Source organism: Pterocles gutturalis, unplaced genomic scaffold, assembly GCF_000699245.1.
Source record: "Pterocles gutturalis isolate BGI_N339 unplaced genomic scaffold, ASM69924v1 scaffold21866, whole genome shotgun sequence".
In the NCBI taxonomy this organism is placed as follows: Eukaryota; Metazoa; Chordata; class Aves; order Pterocliformes; family Pteroclidae; genus Pterocles; species Pterocles gutturalis.
In genome coordinates, this window is record NW_010106048.1 from 54,482 (window position 1) to 68,878 (window position 14,397).

At 47.0% G+C, this 14,397-nt stretch overlaps 1 protein-coding gene across 1 annotated transcript; it reads left to right on the forward strand.

Annotated features, from left to right (window-relative positions):
- The first annotated feature begins 6,509 nt into the window (after positions 1 to 6,509).
- On the forward strand, positions 6,510 to 12,270 carry LOC104472097 (homeobox protein NANOG-like). Its single transcript, XM_010087645.1, has 4 exons — positions 6,510 to 6,690; positions 9,879 to 10,153; positions 11,404 to 11,496; positions 11,908 to 12,270. Exons 1-4 carry the CDS (start codon positions 6,510 to 6,512, stop codon positions 12,268 to 12,270), a joined length of 912 nt encoding a protein of 303 aa, XP_010085947.1.
- Positions 12,271 to 14,397: the final 2,127 nt, after the last annotated feature.

Consider the following 14,397-nt stretch of genomic DNA (forward strand, 5'->3'; position numbering starts at 1 on the left):
CTTCCATTTCTGATGCTGGACTCTCAGACCACTTTTTGCTGGTGGGACACACATGGTATGGACTGGTACTTTGGGAAGTACTTTTATGCACATCAGCAGCAGGCTGGCGGAGAATTTGCTGTACTGGCACATTGCCCATAAGCCACATAGCCAGAAGAATTGCTTTGGCCAGTAACCAAAGATACCTTTTAAACAAAAGGTCAAGAGGCAGAAAGCGGACTGAAAAAGCTTTGTGAAGGATGGGTGAGAGCAGAGGAATCATTCACTACATCTCAAGAGATGTTGGAATGAGGCTAAAAGTGGTAGATATGATGACACCGTCGAGGGCCTTCTCTTCTGCCTACTCTGATCAATTTTTTTTAGCAGACCAGGGAAGCAAAAGCCTAAAGGTGAGATCCAGGAGACTGTGGGAGTGCTGACAACACTGGTAGAGGTATTTTCTTCCAGTTTCACCTTCCTCTTGGCATCAGGGTCAAATTACACTTTTCTTAGAGAACCTCACTGCGTGAAGGACTTCCAGAAGGATATATGAGCAGAAAAATCCCTCCCATGACAATGATCAACAGCTTGTCCTAAACTGCTGTGTTGGAAACTAAGCCCATTCGTTTCTTGGCCCTTGCATTTTTTTCACTGGGCAGATTTAAAAATAAAGAGAAGAACGAGAAGGAGGCAGGGCGAGAGAGAAGGAAACAGACGGAGAGAATTTAAAAATGTAATTGCATCTATCTGTGTGTGGGTGTGGCACAGATTTTCACTTTTACCTTTCACTGATTTTACTGAAAAATTTTGCACTGCAAAATAAGTTGTTACCCTGAATAATTTAAGAGAAGGGGCCGCTGCAGACTGTTGTTTTCCTTCATGAACTGAAACTATGTAACATGGGAAGCTAACTCCTAAATTACATTTACAGAAGGAAAAATGGAAGGCAGCTAGGAAATACCGATTGAAGTTATTTAAGATTTACAGACTTCCCAGCTCCTCCCCCACTCTTTTTTAGGTGGGTGTTACCATAGCTGCCCTTACATCTTCCAGCCCTGGAAGCTCTTAGCTTACTTTTTTGTGGCTCTGAATGGCTGTTATGTACAGTGAAGTAGCAGCTCTGACCATATTCATTTTTCTTTTTCATCACCCAACCGACACTTGGTTATATTCTGCCACTGGGAATATATTTTACCCCTTTCAGAATTTTTCAGCCCAGCATGACACACCTAAAAAAACCAAAAAGCAGCAGCATGTGTGTGATTTTTTTGAATCAATTTTCCTTTCCACTGCCTGTGCTCAGTGCAGCAAGACTATGCGTTGGGGGGGAAAGAAACCCCTCCTTTACTGGTACAGACTCATTAACGGTATTTGCAAGAAGGACAAGAGCATTGTGAGAACAGGCAAACACATAGATCTGACTAGATTACAGCACAGTCTCACACAGAGCAAAGAAAAACTGTAGAAGATGATCAATTGCCAAAAAAAAGAAAAGTATTTGGAGAAAAATACGGTACTTTAAGAGAATTAAATTCAAGTTACAATTAAAGAATTGACATTCTGAACTAGGTGGTTAAAAGAGGATCAGAGTGGGAATGTTGCAATGTGAAAGTGTTTAGCTACTTTGCTTCCTATCATTCAAACTGTATGACTTTTCCACTTTTTTTCTTTTCATAATGTCTTTAGATTAAGCCAACACTATCAATGTCAATCACAAAACCACTGCAAATGTTTAAACAAAGCAGGGAATTTGTTTAATGCTTCAAATACAGGAGAAGTCCTATAAAACAATACTGTCAAAGCCTTTTTCTTAAAACAACTGCATTAACCATCTTTGAATACTTAACCAAAGCCACATTCAGCAAATTCAAGGACTGAAAAGCATACTTTTTAAAAAAGCCGTCTGGGACAGAAACAAAAGCATGTTTGCCAGTATTACTAGGCTGAAAGAGAGACTGTATGGACCAGAAAGCCTCCAGAGGGTTGCCAGGTGCTTGCTTGCTGCTAGCAGCACATGAGCCTGCAGCACTGGTCCTTCTGTGGAGGGGTGCTCCCCATGCACCCCCAAGTGGGGTCTGGTAAGGCCAAGCCTCCAAGAAATTTGTTGTTTTCCTGGTGTAGTGGTAGCAATAAGGACTTCTAAACTGTTGCAACCCAAACTGCCACAGCTCTGCCAGGCAAACATGAATGCAGATGTAGTGATACTCCTGTTGGCGGCATCAGCTGTGTCTTCACTGAAGAGGCTACTGGGCAGAGCTACACCACCAAGAGTTGTCCCACAAGGGCTCAAGCTGTGACTGAACATCTGAGCCTAGCCAGGACACTGTCAAACTTTCAGTTCTTGTTCTATTATGTCCATGCTGTACATGTCAAGCCTTGTTTGCATTAGCTGCCAGGGGACACTTTGCCAGAACATAGACATCTCAGAGTTAGTTCCATCCAGTGTCTTTATCCAGATCTGAGCTTTCCCATTTGACCCTGTCTGATTCCTCTTCTAGGAGAAAAGAGCAGCCGCTTACAAATAAAGAGGTCTGAAAGGTAATTTATTACCTAAAACCCCAGTGACAAGCAGAAACAAAAAAAACCAACCCAAAACCCAAACAAACCAAAAGCTGTTGCCTGGAAGGATGATTTTGCTGAGGTCACTTGTGAAAGGTGTAGAAGACTTTGGGGCAGTGACAAAACATGTCTAGGCAGGGATTGTTCTAAGAAAATCAGGTTGTTGCAACCATATGGACTGTGCCAGTGAAAGGACCTAGTTGCAGAAACCATTTCCATGAGCATGTTCTCCACCTTCTGCTCTGCTTGAGCATCTTCTGAATTATGTCCATAATCTTAGCCCAGATTACAAGATTGTTTTTTCAGCCTCTCCCGCCTTCCATGTCACTGGAGTTATCCTGTCAGTAGCACCTGCGTTCACTACGTTACAGCCACATTGCAGAGGGCATGGGTACAGAGAATGAGAACTTTTCCTCTCTCCTCCTGGTCTCTCTAACTTCTGGTCTTCCTACCTTACGGCCTTTGTGGAGGAAACTCAGTCATTTATGGGTTACTCTTTCATTCCTGTGACCGCTGGAGAGTTCAGTTCCATCTCAGGGAAAGCAAGGCAGCTTTTTAGTTTTTTTTTTTTTGTAGTTTTTTTTTTTTAGGCAGCTGCTCCCTGCACCACAGGCTGTGTCATGTACTTCCCAGGGGAGATCAGCTGCTCCTTGAGAGGTGGTGCTGCTCTGAAACCATGGCTGGAGGGGGACGGGGAGTGGAGAGGGGAGGAAGGGCCGTGGAACAGGGTGAGTTCCTGAGGTTCTTTCAGCTCTTCTGCCTCTCTGTGCCCCTCCTGCCCCCGGGGAAGTGACTCCGTCTGTGCTTCCCTACTCACTGATCCAGTTAGGTGAGTGGCTCTACTCCCAGGGACAGCACCATCCTCCTCCCCAGCTTCTGTCCAGAGGGACTTTGTAGTTCAGGTGATTATGCTAGTTTATTACAGCCTCTGGGCACTGTGCAAGAAAGATCCCAGACACCTTCAGAAGCAGCTGAAATAATGAGATCAAGTGCAAAGTTCTCAGCTGGTGAGATTCCCAACAAGTACACGGATACCCACTGCCACCCACACCAGCAGAGCCCATGGCATGTTTTCTGCCAGGTCTTCAGATTAAACAGTCTTAGAAGACATATTGATATCCTCCAGGTCTGCTACCTTGTTTTAATTTTTTAACTGCACCTAAGGCCATGACAACACCAACATATGGTAACAGGTCAGACATGAATAAGAAGGAGTGCATGATGGCATTCTCCTTGACTGGTGTCACTGGAGCTGCCCAGCAGGGTCCCAAGCTCTGCACAGCTCATGTCATTGATGTCTCTCCATTTGCTTAATCAGCTAGGGCCTGAGGGCAGGTATCAGGGACGGTGATGTGACCTCTTGTGGCACTGCGGCTCTGAAACGTGAAATGACTCAGAAGTGAGGTGTGAACCAGAAACCACCATGTAGAGGCTGTTGCAGAGTAACGTATTCAGGATGTTCTTGGGATTCTAACAGGGCAGTTAGCTGTGTTCAAAAGCCGCTTTGTGCTTTAAGTTTTTCAATTTAATTTTATATTTAAAACTGCATTTCTTGTGCAGAGAGATGTCAGTCTCTGCAGCTGTATGCTGATCTCAGGCCAGCTGGGATTGGGGCAGTGCACCGAAACACACCAAACCCACTCAGGTTTGCTGAAGGGGGAGCATTGCCAAGAGCAAATGCCAATATGCTGTGTGCAAGATCCCAATTTATTACAAAGGACTACATAACCTTAGTTTCGCTTTTACATTCTGCTGACCTTCTGATTTTGTCTGTTTTCCACTCACATGCTCAACGTGCTCAACTAGGTGGTGTTTTCAACCTGATGCTTCTCATGCTCACAACAGGGCTTTCCTCATTTGTCCACAATCATTCTTCTAACCTAAAGGTCAGTTTACACTTTTGCTAACCGCCAGTTCTTTATTCCCATAGTTGTAGGCATAGAGAAGTGTTTCATGCAAACAGAAAACATAATAAAGAGTGTCAAGTTAAAAAGACCATAACCAGGCCCTTAGTTCCCTCCAGTTTGCACCCCATGAGAAAGTGGATGGTCCCAAGCCAGCAGAATCATGCTGTGAGTTAAATGGTCTGCCTGCCCATGATGGCTCAAGAACAGCTGCATTGATTTTCAGGTTCACCCACAGGCCAGTTCTGCATTTTCTTTTGGTTTCCCACGCAGAGATCTCAGACACCTCTCAAGTTGCCCCAGCTCTACAGAGAGGGAAGCCAGGACTGGTAACCTGCCATGGGACATAGAGTAGCAACTGGTAGTGCTGGTAGAGGTGGCATTCTACATCTTTTTAAACTGATCTAAATCCCATTTCCTATGGTCTTGTGCACCCCCACCTGTCTGTTTCTTCTCTCTGCTGATACTTGAACACTCTCAGAGCAAGTGTCTGGCCTGTATCTGGCACGTACTGCGTGCTAGGCTTGGGAAGAAGGCAGTAACAAGCACCTGTGTAGCAATGAGGCACAGAGGGCTGGGTGCAGGGACAGTCCAGGCTAGATAATTTTACACTTCTGTGGATCCACACCCTCAGCTCCGAGCTTCTGTCACGAGGCATGCACATGTCCTGGTGCCAAGGCAAGGCTGGTTCTAGCAAGAAAGATTTTAATAACTCTTGGACTTCTGTCTGTGCATTGAGAAATACAGATATTAGCTAGAGACTCGCAGTGTCTTTTTAATGAAACTAATAAAATATTTTTAAACACAGGCAGAGCAAAACGTCTTGAAGGGAAGGAACTGGAGCAAGCCCATAGAGCAGACCAGCCTGCAGTCCCATAACTGAATTCTGTGGTTCCCTCACTTACCTCTAGTTATTTAATTAACAGCTCTGCAGATGCCTGTCCTCCTTGGGTGGGCCATATGTCAGCAAATATCAGCTAACCCTGCTTTAAACTCTTCATTTTCTTTAATTCAACCAGCCTGCAACACCCTGGCAAAGGCCACAGCCAAGACTATGCAAATTAAAGGATGTGTCTTTGAAAGGCCATGGGGGAGCAAATCTGTTAGCTATGGACCTCCACCTGCACTAAATAGATTCCTACCTCCATAGTGAAAATGTCTCTGCTGATTGTCCCTCTGTAGACCAGCCAGCTGAGATTTCTGAGTCTGCTCTGCAAAATGAGATCTGGTGTTGAATGTGACTTGTTCAATGTTTCTGAGTTTGCTCTGGTACAGACAGGTTTTCAGCTGGCTCCCTCAAATGCCAGTACGAGAAAAATTCCTTCTCAGTTAAAAAATGTAGGTTCTAGATCCCAGGTCTGATCCTTACTTGTTTTTCCCCCTTGCTCTACCTCTGACATCTGCACCAACAATGTGGGAAGTGCTGCCAGGTCCGGAGGGTGAGTGTGGGTCTTGTGGGGGTGTCAATGTGACATAAGCCATGAAGGAAAAGTCTCAGAACCCTCCCCATAACCTGAGGCCAGGGCCTGGGTTTGCCCCGCCATGGTACTGAGCAGCTCAGCACCAGATCTACCTCCTGTCCACTCCCTTGTGGCGGGGATTGGTTGAGATTTGTTCTTGCAATGCAGTGAACAGCTGTCTCCTACAGGGCATCTGCACACATGGGATTATTTTGTGACAGGACAATTTGAGCTGGCCCCGAAGAAGCAAGCTGGAGGAGGTTTCCTGGGGCTCTGGATCAGACGCTTTCACGGGTGTGACTGAGGAACCTGCAGAATGGGAAGAATTCAGAGGGGACATATTTTAGCCCTGATGCCATGTGTGTCTTTCTCTCCCTCCCTCCACCCTGCTCTGTCCCCACCCCACCAATCAGCCTCTTTAACATGTCAAAGAGCCTCTAGGAGCAAACGATGATGAATATTGCAGTCCCAGGCAGGGTATAGCCAGCTATAAAGGTAACTGCCTGTCTACACTTCGGGGCTACCTCAGCTTGCTGGTGAGACCTGTCCCCCAAGTGAAGGTGGCATCTATAAGAACGCGGGGCAACCACCCCTTCATCTGCCCCCAATGTGTGCACACTTGGCTTTGCCCCCATACCAGGCTTACCCCAACGGGACTGGTATGGGGTACCTGGAGTTTTACTGGAACTTGTCAGGGGAGGCAGGACATGCCCCTGCTTCGGCTGGGCCAGCAGGAGCTGCCAGTGCCAATCAGTCTCCGGAGGCAGGAGCGAAGAGAAAGATGGCAGGTAAGGTATTTCAGCCAAGTCTTAGGGCTAATCCCCAGGATACCTGTGGTCTCAGGTCAGTTACTCAATGACCTTGAGCAAATTTTTCTCTCTCCCTGCCTTGGTTTCCTAATGTGTGAGCTGGGTGAAGTGCAATGTTGTAGGCAAGGAGGATGCGTGACCTTGGGCAGTCACACCGCCTTTCCATGCTACTTTTCTTTGGTGACTGTGAACCAGTTTCCTAAACCTCAACAGAGCCTGTGGGCCTCCAGGAACTGGCAACTCTGTGCTCCAGGCTGAAGGGCAGTGTAACAGCATGGTCTCAGGGAAGTTCATGGCTCTTGGAGAAGGAATGTCTGAGCCTCCTTTTAGTCAAATGTTGTCATGTGCGCTATGGAGAGAAACCAATCCTGAAGGTAGCTCTGCTAGTGGCATTCCATATCCCCTTATAAACTCTTCATGCCCTTCATGTGCTCATTAAACTTGATCTGAGGCATGCTCTGAATCACTGCCGGAAAATCTTCTCCCTTTAAATCAAATTTTGTTACTCTCTGCTTCTTTTAGTTTACTGTTTTCCTCTCTCTATTTCCCTCTCCTTACCGTGCTCTTGTTGCCTTGCCTTTCTCTCTTTGCAAAAAAAGTCCCAGGCCCCACTGCAGTGGCGTTTTCTGTTCCTGCCATTCCTCTCTCACTCCAGTGAGTGGTAATAGAATAGTTGGGTTTTCACCCAACCCCATTGCATGGTCAGCAAGGTAACGCTCTTGTAAGGTTAATGGATGAGAGGAGAGCAAGTGTCAGATGCTACAGAGAGCTACAGGCTTGAGCAGAGTGACTAGTGCCTACTTGGCACATGGCTACTTGCCACGTAGTTTGGAGAAGGGCTTAGGTTCTCTGCATGCTGCCTGCTCCACAAAGGCAGCAGACAGATTGAGTCATTTGTGCCCCCAATGGGCCTGGTATATAGACTTACAACCCATCTTCAAACACTTTCTCTAGTGCCCCTCTCTACAGAGAGAGACCAGTTGTGGAAGCAAAGGCCTACAGGTGTCAAGGGGTTGTGGGAGGGGGTCTGTCTTAGGTTGTCATGTTTATGTCTGTTGCACTACTGTTTGTGTTTCTTGCTTCCTCTTTCCTTCACTCTCTTCTCATGGAAGAGGGAGGGCCTCTGTCTTTTTGAGTTTGAGCTGCAGGTGGTAAATTACATGGGGGTTTGGGATGACAGCTGAACAGGAACATGTAGGAGATTTAGCTCTACAGTGTCTTGCTGTGGTTCCTGCTTAACAGAAGACTTTCATGTTTTCCAAGACCACATTCTCAGCATGCTTATTTCCTACCTATAAGGGTTTTACTGCACAGCCTGCAGGAGCCAAGCATCCTGTGGTCCCACACAAAATTTCAGCTTCCCATGCATCCAGGTCACAAATGTTCAGCTTCCTCTCAGGCTCTTCAGTCTACCCCCATGCACACAACACCTCAAGCCTTTGCACCTCTTCTGTTGACAGCCCCTTTCTCCTTGTAGGCAGAATCCCTTTGTAATCCTCAAGGCCTGGCTCCCCAGCACCAGAAACCTGCCCCACTACACACCTGCCTCTTCACATAGCCCGTACTCTGGGCAGTTATCCTCTCCTAGGGATAGGAAATAGCCAAGAGCAGGCCTATAAGGCAGAAGCAGGCAAACCTAGAGTGGCAGGCACTGCAAAGACAGCTTGTGCTTCTGTCAGGAGGGTAACAAGGGAAAAGACACCACAGACATGGCCACTTTTCTGAGGCCCGGCAACACCTCAAAGCTTTTGAGTGATTGCTTAGTAGTCTCTCAGCTTAGGACAGAAGGAAAGAGTTTGTCAGGGTGGATGGGGAGCCCATTCCTCTGGAGGGCATCAGTACTTTGCTTTGGACATACATTTGGGAGCTTGAGGAGAGTTTATCAATGAGCTTCAGAGACACAGTTCTCAAGATGACCAGAAGGAGATTGGGAGATGTTGGGCTCAGTAGTCAGAAAGTGTATACTGAAAGCATCATTGCCCAATTAACTGCACCCCCACTTTCCTGAAATGTCAGTAGGAGAGGGGATGGACCACGCAGAAGGGTTTACAGAGGAGTAGCTGGAGGAAGGAGGGACGGATGGATTTATCACAGCAAGTATGGGGAAGGGGAGAGACTGGCATTGCAGCCCTTCTGTCAGGGCTGGCCTGGGAAGGTCTCAGCCTCTCACAGACCCCAGAAAACAGGCACCTGAGAGAAAGGGATTGTGATAATCTCTCCTGTTAGCATCTTCCTATTCAGGCAGCCTGAATGACTTTGCATCTTGGCAGCTTTTGTCTGCACTAGTAGTCCAGATAGACTGTTAAGGAAGTTTTTCCTTTAGATCTTTATCTCATCTTTGTCCTCAACAGAGACCCCTTAAGACACATACCAGGACAAATGGGAAGGGGTTTGGAGATCTTTCTCTGTACTCTTGACTTTTGTCCCCCATGGCCCTGGTACAGGATTACTGACTCTTCTCACCTGTCCCACACACCCACCTTTCCTCTCTCCCTCCCCAGTTCCATGTCAATTTTCTCTCCTTCATTCTTCTCTTGCCAGAAACCCCCCTCAGCCAAATGGGTCCCTCCATCTATACATGTGTTTCCAGCAGTGGGATGGTCTGTGGTGGGAGCCGGTGGCAAACAGGAGTGAGCCAATATGCAAGCCCTGACTGATGCTCTTCACCTGCCGCCCCATCAGTGTAAGCATCGACTGCTCTGCCCCACCATACACCTTGGCTGGTTGGTTGCTTTGCCACTGTCTATCAAGTGCCTTGAGAGTGCTGGGCAGGCAGTTTTGGATAGCCCAGTCACCAGCCCAAAGCTATGCTTGCAGTCATGACCAGGCCTCTTTACACCACACTGAGACTGAAACACTACTGGTGCCTTTTGGAGGAGGATGCCAACAAGCCAACACGCACTATTCTCCCCTCCCTGCCCTGACTTTTCCACCTGGCAAAGGGATCCACGGGCATCCCTGAGAACTGAGCTGGGAAGCTGCTCACTGTCAGTGGGTTTGTCTGTGCTCACACATCCATGAAGGAAGGAGGGTGACACAGGCCTTTGCTTCAAGACAGCCCCTGTATGGGCAGTAGAGAGCTCCATAGCAGGCAGGGAGCATGTTCATATACATTCAGTTGTGCATTATGTCTTGTATACCTTTTTCTGTTGTCTTTTTACTTCTAGAAGTATCCCCAGCTTCATCCAGTTCTGGGAATTTTAACCAATTCACACCAGATTCAGCCACCAGTCCACATTCAGCATCCCCGTCCCCACAGCCTACAGCTAAGTCTCAGAACGGCAGAGAAGATGGCATGGAGAGGGTGAGGAAGGCCAAGAGCCGCACAGCCTTCTCCCAGGAGCAGCTGCAAACCCTGCATCATCGATTCCAGAGCCAGAAGTACCTCAGCCCCCAGCAGATCCGGGAGTTGGCTGCTGCCCTGGGGCTCACCTACAAGCAGGTGAACACAGAGAACTTGCTCCATGGTATATCTGTCACACAGTGGCTGAATGGTCACATAAGGTAGCGACAGGATGGCAAGATGAGTCCCCAGTAGAGAGCAGAGGCAAAGGTGCCAGCTAACAGTTGCTCCCCTTCCTATTCATGACCAGAGATCAGAAGCACTTATGGGGGACAGGAGAGTCAGTGGCACCTCATTGGGGCCTCCCCAGTGAGGGGTCAGTTAAGGATACTGTTGCCAACACTTGTAGTAGAATTGCAAACACAGTGATGAATATGTTGTTTGCCACGAACAGCCTCTGCCCTGGGCTTCACAGCACTTCACAGACTTTTCTTCATGCATTGGTGAACTTCAGAGAAACCCTGGCACACATCACTTCTCTGAATCCCAGGGCTACAACATGCTGAAAGCTATTGCTAACATTTCCCAGGGCTGATCTTGTCCAATATCTAATAATGTCCCACACTCAGCACTGCCTGGCTGTGTGGTGAACTGGTGCTGGCTCATATGATGCCTTCCTAAAGCAGAAGGGGCTAGGCAACAGGGCACAAGTGCTTGCAGTTACAAGTCCAAAATCTGCCTGGACTTTGCTTCTCAGAGCTGGGCATTATGGCCCAGATGCCCCGGGACTAAGGAAGTTACTTATGCATTGTAGGTGCACACATATGCACACACACACACTGAACTGGTTCTGTCAGGAACAAGACCGGTGGGACAATCTATTCTTTCCTTCAATCCACATCCCTGCAGAGGCTGCTCTCACAGTGCAGACACAGCCCCGGGGGAAAACTGGAAGCTGGGTCTGGGATTCACCCAGCAAGGAGCTTTGCATTTGGGAACTGCTGGCTACAAGGAGCAAGCCTCTCCCTTCTCTGCTCACAAGCATGCCGAAACAGCATCTTAGAAGTTTGCCTGTAGTGCAGGGGTCTTGTAGAGACCTGGGTGGGTCTAATTTGCACAGGTCATTCATCTCCGTGATTGAATGAGTCAATTTGTCACAGCTATAGCTGTCCCCTGGACATGGTGCTGCTCCCTCCCCCCCAGCATGCAGATGCATTAGCCACCTGCCGAGACTGCTAGACAGACACCTCCCCTCGGGAACAACCCCAGGGAGCTCTTAAAGGCCTTTGTCTGCCGCTGCCCATATATCTATGCCATCTGGTCACTCTTCTTTGTGATTCAGCTGGGAATCTGATAACATTTGCTCTTCCCTCTCCTTTGCTGATGTTTTCTCTCCCTTCCCCACCCAGGTGAAGACTTGGTTCCAGAACCGGAGGATGAAGCTGAAAAGGTGCCAGAAGCATAGAAGCCTGTGGACTGAACAGGCTCAGTGCCTCACGCAAGTAAGAACCTAGCACATGGCCCTTCTATCTGAGTAGATAAGTTCCGTAAAGTATTTCCTCCATGAGGGCAAATTAAGCACACAAATACCAGCGTACCCTGCCTTCTGGTTTGTTCAGTGCAGAGGCACAGGCTTGGCACAACTCTGTGTTCTATGCCACTAAAATGCTTCCAAAGAAAAGCTGTTTTCCTCATATATATATATGTATATAGCCATATATATATATATACACACAGCTGTGTATCCACCCCTGAGCTCATAATGGAGATGGGTACAGTTCTTCTTGCTCTCCTGTGCCACTGCTGCTGGTTAAGAAACATGAAATGTGAAGGGACTGAGCCCCAGTATGTGTCAGCCCTGTGGACACCCATGGAGAAGCTACATGTTCTGACTCACTGTCTTTCCCTTTCAGAGTGGCTTCCAGCCAAGTACTTACCTGGACGTGCACCCCAAATTCCACCAGGGCTACCCAATCACCACAGCCAGCAACATCCAGACCATGCCTCCCCCCCGTCAACACTGCGGAGCAGGGCAGAACGCTTACACAGTTGTGACCAGTGAGGATGGAGGAGTCTTTGGCAAAGGTGGGGGCACCTGCAGCGTACAGCAGACAGTGGGTTTCATTGCCCAGCACAAAGTAGACTTTTACCACAGCTATCCTGGCAGTGTGGAATATCCGGGCACAAAGACAGGTGACAGCTGCAGCTTTCACCACTCGGCCACCATGGGGGCTCCTTTCCCAACCGTTGCTGGCCACCATCTCTATCATTCCTAAGCACAGTGGATGTGAGGTACTCGGGCACCAGAAACAGTTCTTATTCTCATTTCTCCCTTTGTTATTCATGTGCTCTCCAACACAGGGGCATCATGTAGCTAGAACCTGTTTTGGCACCCAAATACGTGCCTGCAAGCACACACAGACATGCAGATGCCTGTTTGCCCGTATATGTACATACAGCCTTTTGTTTGTATGCCCTTACACATGCGCATGCACACACCCCCTGCTTTATTGGCACAGACAACCAAGTCCCCTTATAGCAAGGCCCAAGATCTGGCTACCTAGATTATCTCCTGGATCTTCTAAATTGCTGCAACTTGTTTCAGAGGAGGCACAGATTCCTTCGGGGATCTCATTTATACATATCACTGTATAGTTGTGTATACACAGCACATGAAGCAACAGGCTGTATGGAGAGGTCCTAGTCACATACCCTTAACTGAAGTCACAGAAGTTATTGTCTGATGCCAGACATCCATCTGATGGTTAGACCACCAGTTCTGTAGGTCAGTCACAAGGTATAGAACTGATGAAGTGTCTAGTGAAGAGAGGTGTGACAAGTAGCTCACAGAAAGGCTGGTAAGATGATTTTATAAGCATCAAAATTATAAATAAGCCCTTTGTTCTAGTCTGTATCTTTCTGTGCCTCCCTTCAAGAAAACCACACAGTGCATTCAATTTGGCAAATAAAATATTTTTTTAAGATTGATTATTTATTTTCCTGTATCTTTTTTCCACTGTAATAGAGCATTGCAATATGAAATCCAGATGGAGCATAAATAACCATAGCAACCATATACTATTGTTATTAATGATTTGACTTTGAAACTATAATAGATTTTTCTGTGTTATTAGTTGATCAGCTTTATGACTCGTAGCAATGCCACGTATCTAGAGTCAAAGGATGAGGCGAGTAACAACCACCCATCTTAAGAATTTCCCCTACTCAGCAACGTTTAATACTAGGACTGACTAAAACACAGAGGTACCATCATTTCTAAACTTACTGCTATATAAGTGTCTAAGTACCTAAAAATAGATGTGTGTATCAAAGTATATTTAATAATAGAACCCCAGTTCCCTGAGTCACAGGTTTTCTATCACTATTTGATGTTGACAATGACTTTAATGCAATGAAGTAGCTGTCGTGGTTAAAAAAAAAAAAAAAAGGCATAAAATAAAGGCAATTGGTGTCTGCAACTGTTGTAATAAGAGGCATGGTCTCCTGTTGGCAAAGCTGGTTTATGTCACTGTGGCTCACAGCTGCTTGCTCCCACCCCCAGACTCTCACACAGCCACTCTTTGACCCTTTGGTTGTTCATCTAGACTGATTATAGAGCTGTACTGTAAACTGTATGACCAGCATGATTTGGGGAAAATAAGGCCTTTTGAAGGGCAAGTTTCTAAGTCATATAATTTTGGAGATCTATTTTAAAGCCCAGTTCAAACGCACATGTCCTATACCTAGCGAGTGCCTAAGCTTGGGAAAGATGTTCTTGCAACCACCTGCACCATCAGAAGGGTGCGGATCGATTGAGTTAGCTTAGGTGAAAGGTGCTGGTTAACATCTGAAGGTAGACTACAATAGCAGCAATCATCAGGGCTCTCACATGAGTGGGTGGCTTTTTTTCTGGTCCTTTGGAGCCAACAGTGCTGCTACTAACCTGAATATAATCTGTCACCTTTCCATGCCACCCCATCAAAGGCTGATATAGGTGAAAAAGTTGAGCTTGTGACTGCTCCTCATTAATAATTCTCTGGAAAGGGAGTCACCTGTCACACCCTGTTCCTTTAGGGATGCTTTAGGACAGGCAGGATTTTGGTGTGATCTCTGGGACTGGCTTGCTTGCTTGCTATAAGAGCAACAGTTCTACCTCCCTACTATTGACCTTCAGCAAACCTGTGCTGACAAACACTATCAAATCTTGCAGTTTCATCGAGAGACCCATATAACATTTTTCAGAGTCCGTCATTCAAAGACAGAACTTATTACCACAAGCAGTTCTGGAGACCAAAACCCTGCAGCAATTCAAACAGGCAAGTAATCAGCTTCCAGGAAGGGAGGTCATTGATGTGTGCTATACCAGGAGCTGCATTCCCAGTGCTGTGTGGTAACAGCAGGAA

Coding starts and splice junctions, on each gene's coding strand:
- LOC104472097 (XM_010087645.1), top strand. CDS start 6,510: ATGTGTGCACACTTGGCTTTGCCCCCATACCAGGCTTACCCCAACGGG. Junction 6,691..9,878: donor AGCGAAGAGAAAGATGGCAG/GTAAGGTATTTC, acceptor TTTTACTTCTAG/AAGTATCCCCAGCTTCATCC. Junction 10,154..11,403: donor TGGGGCTCACCTACAAGCAG/GTGAACACAGAG, acceptor TTCCCCACCCAG/GTGAAGACTTGGTTCCAGAA.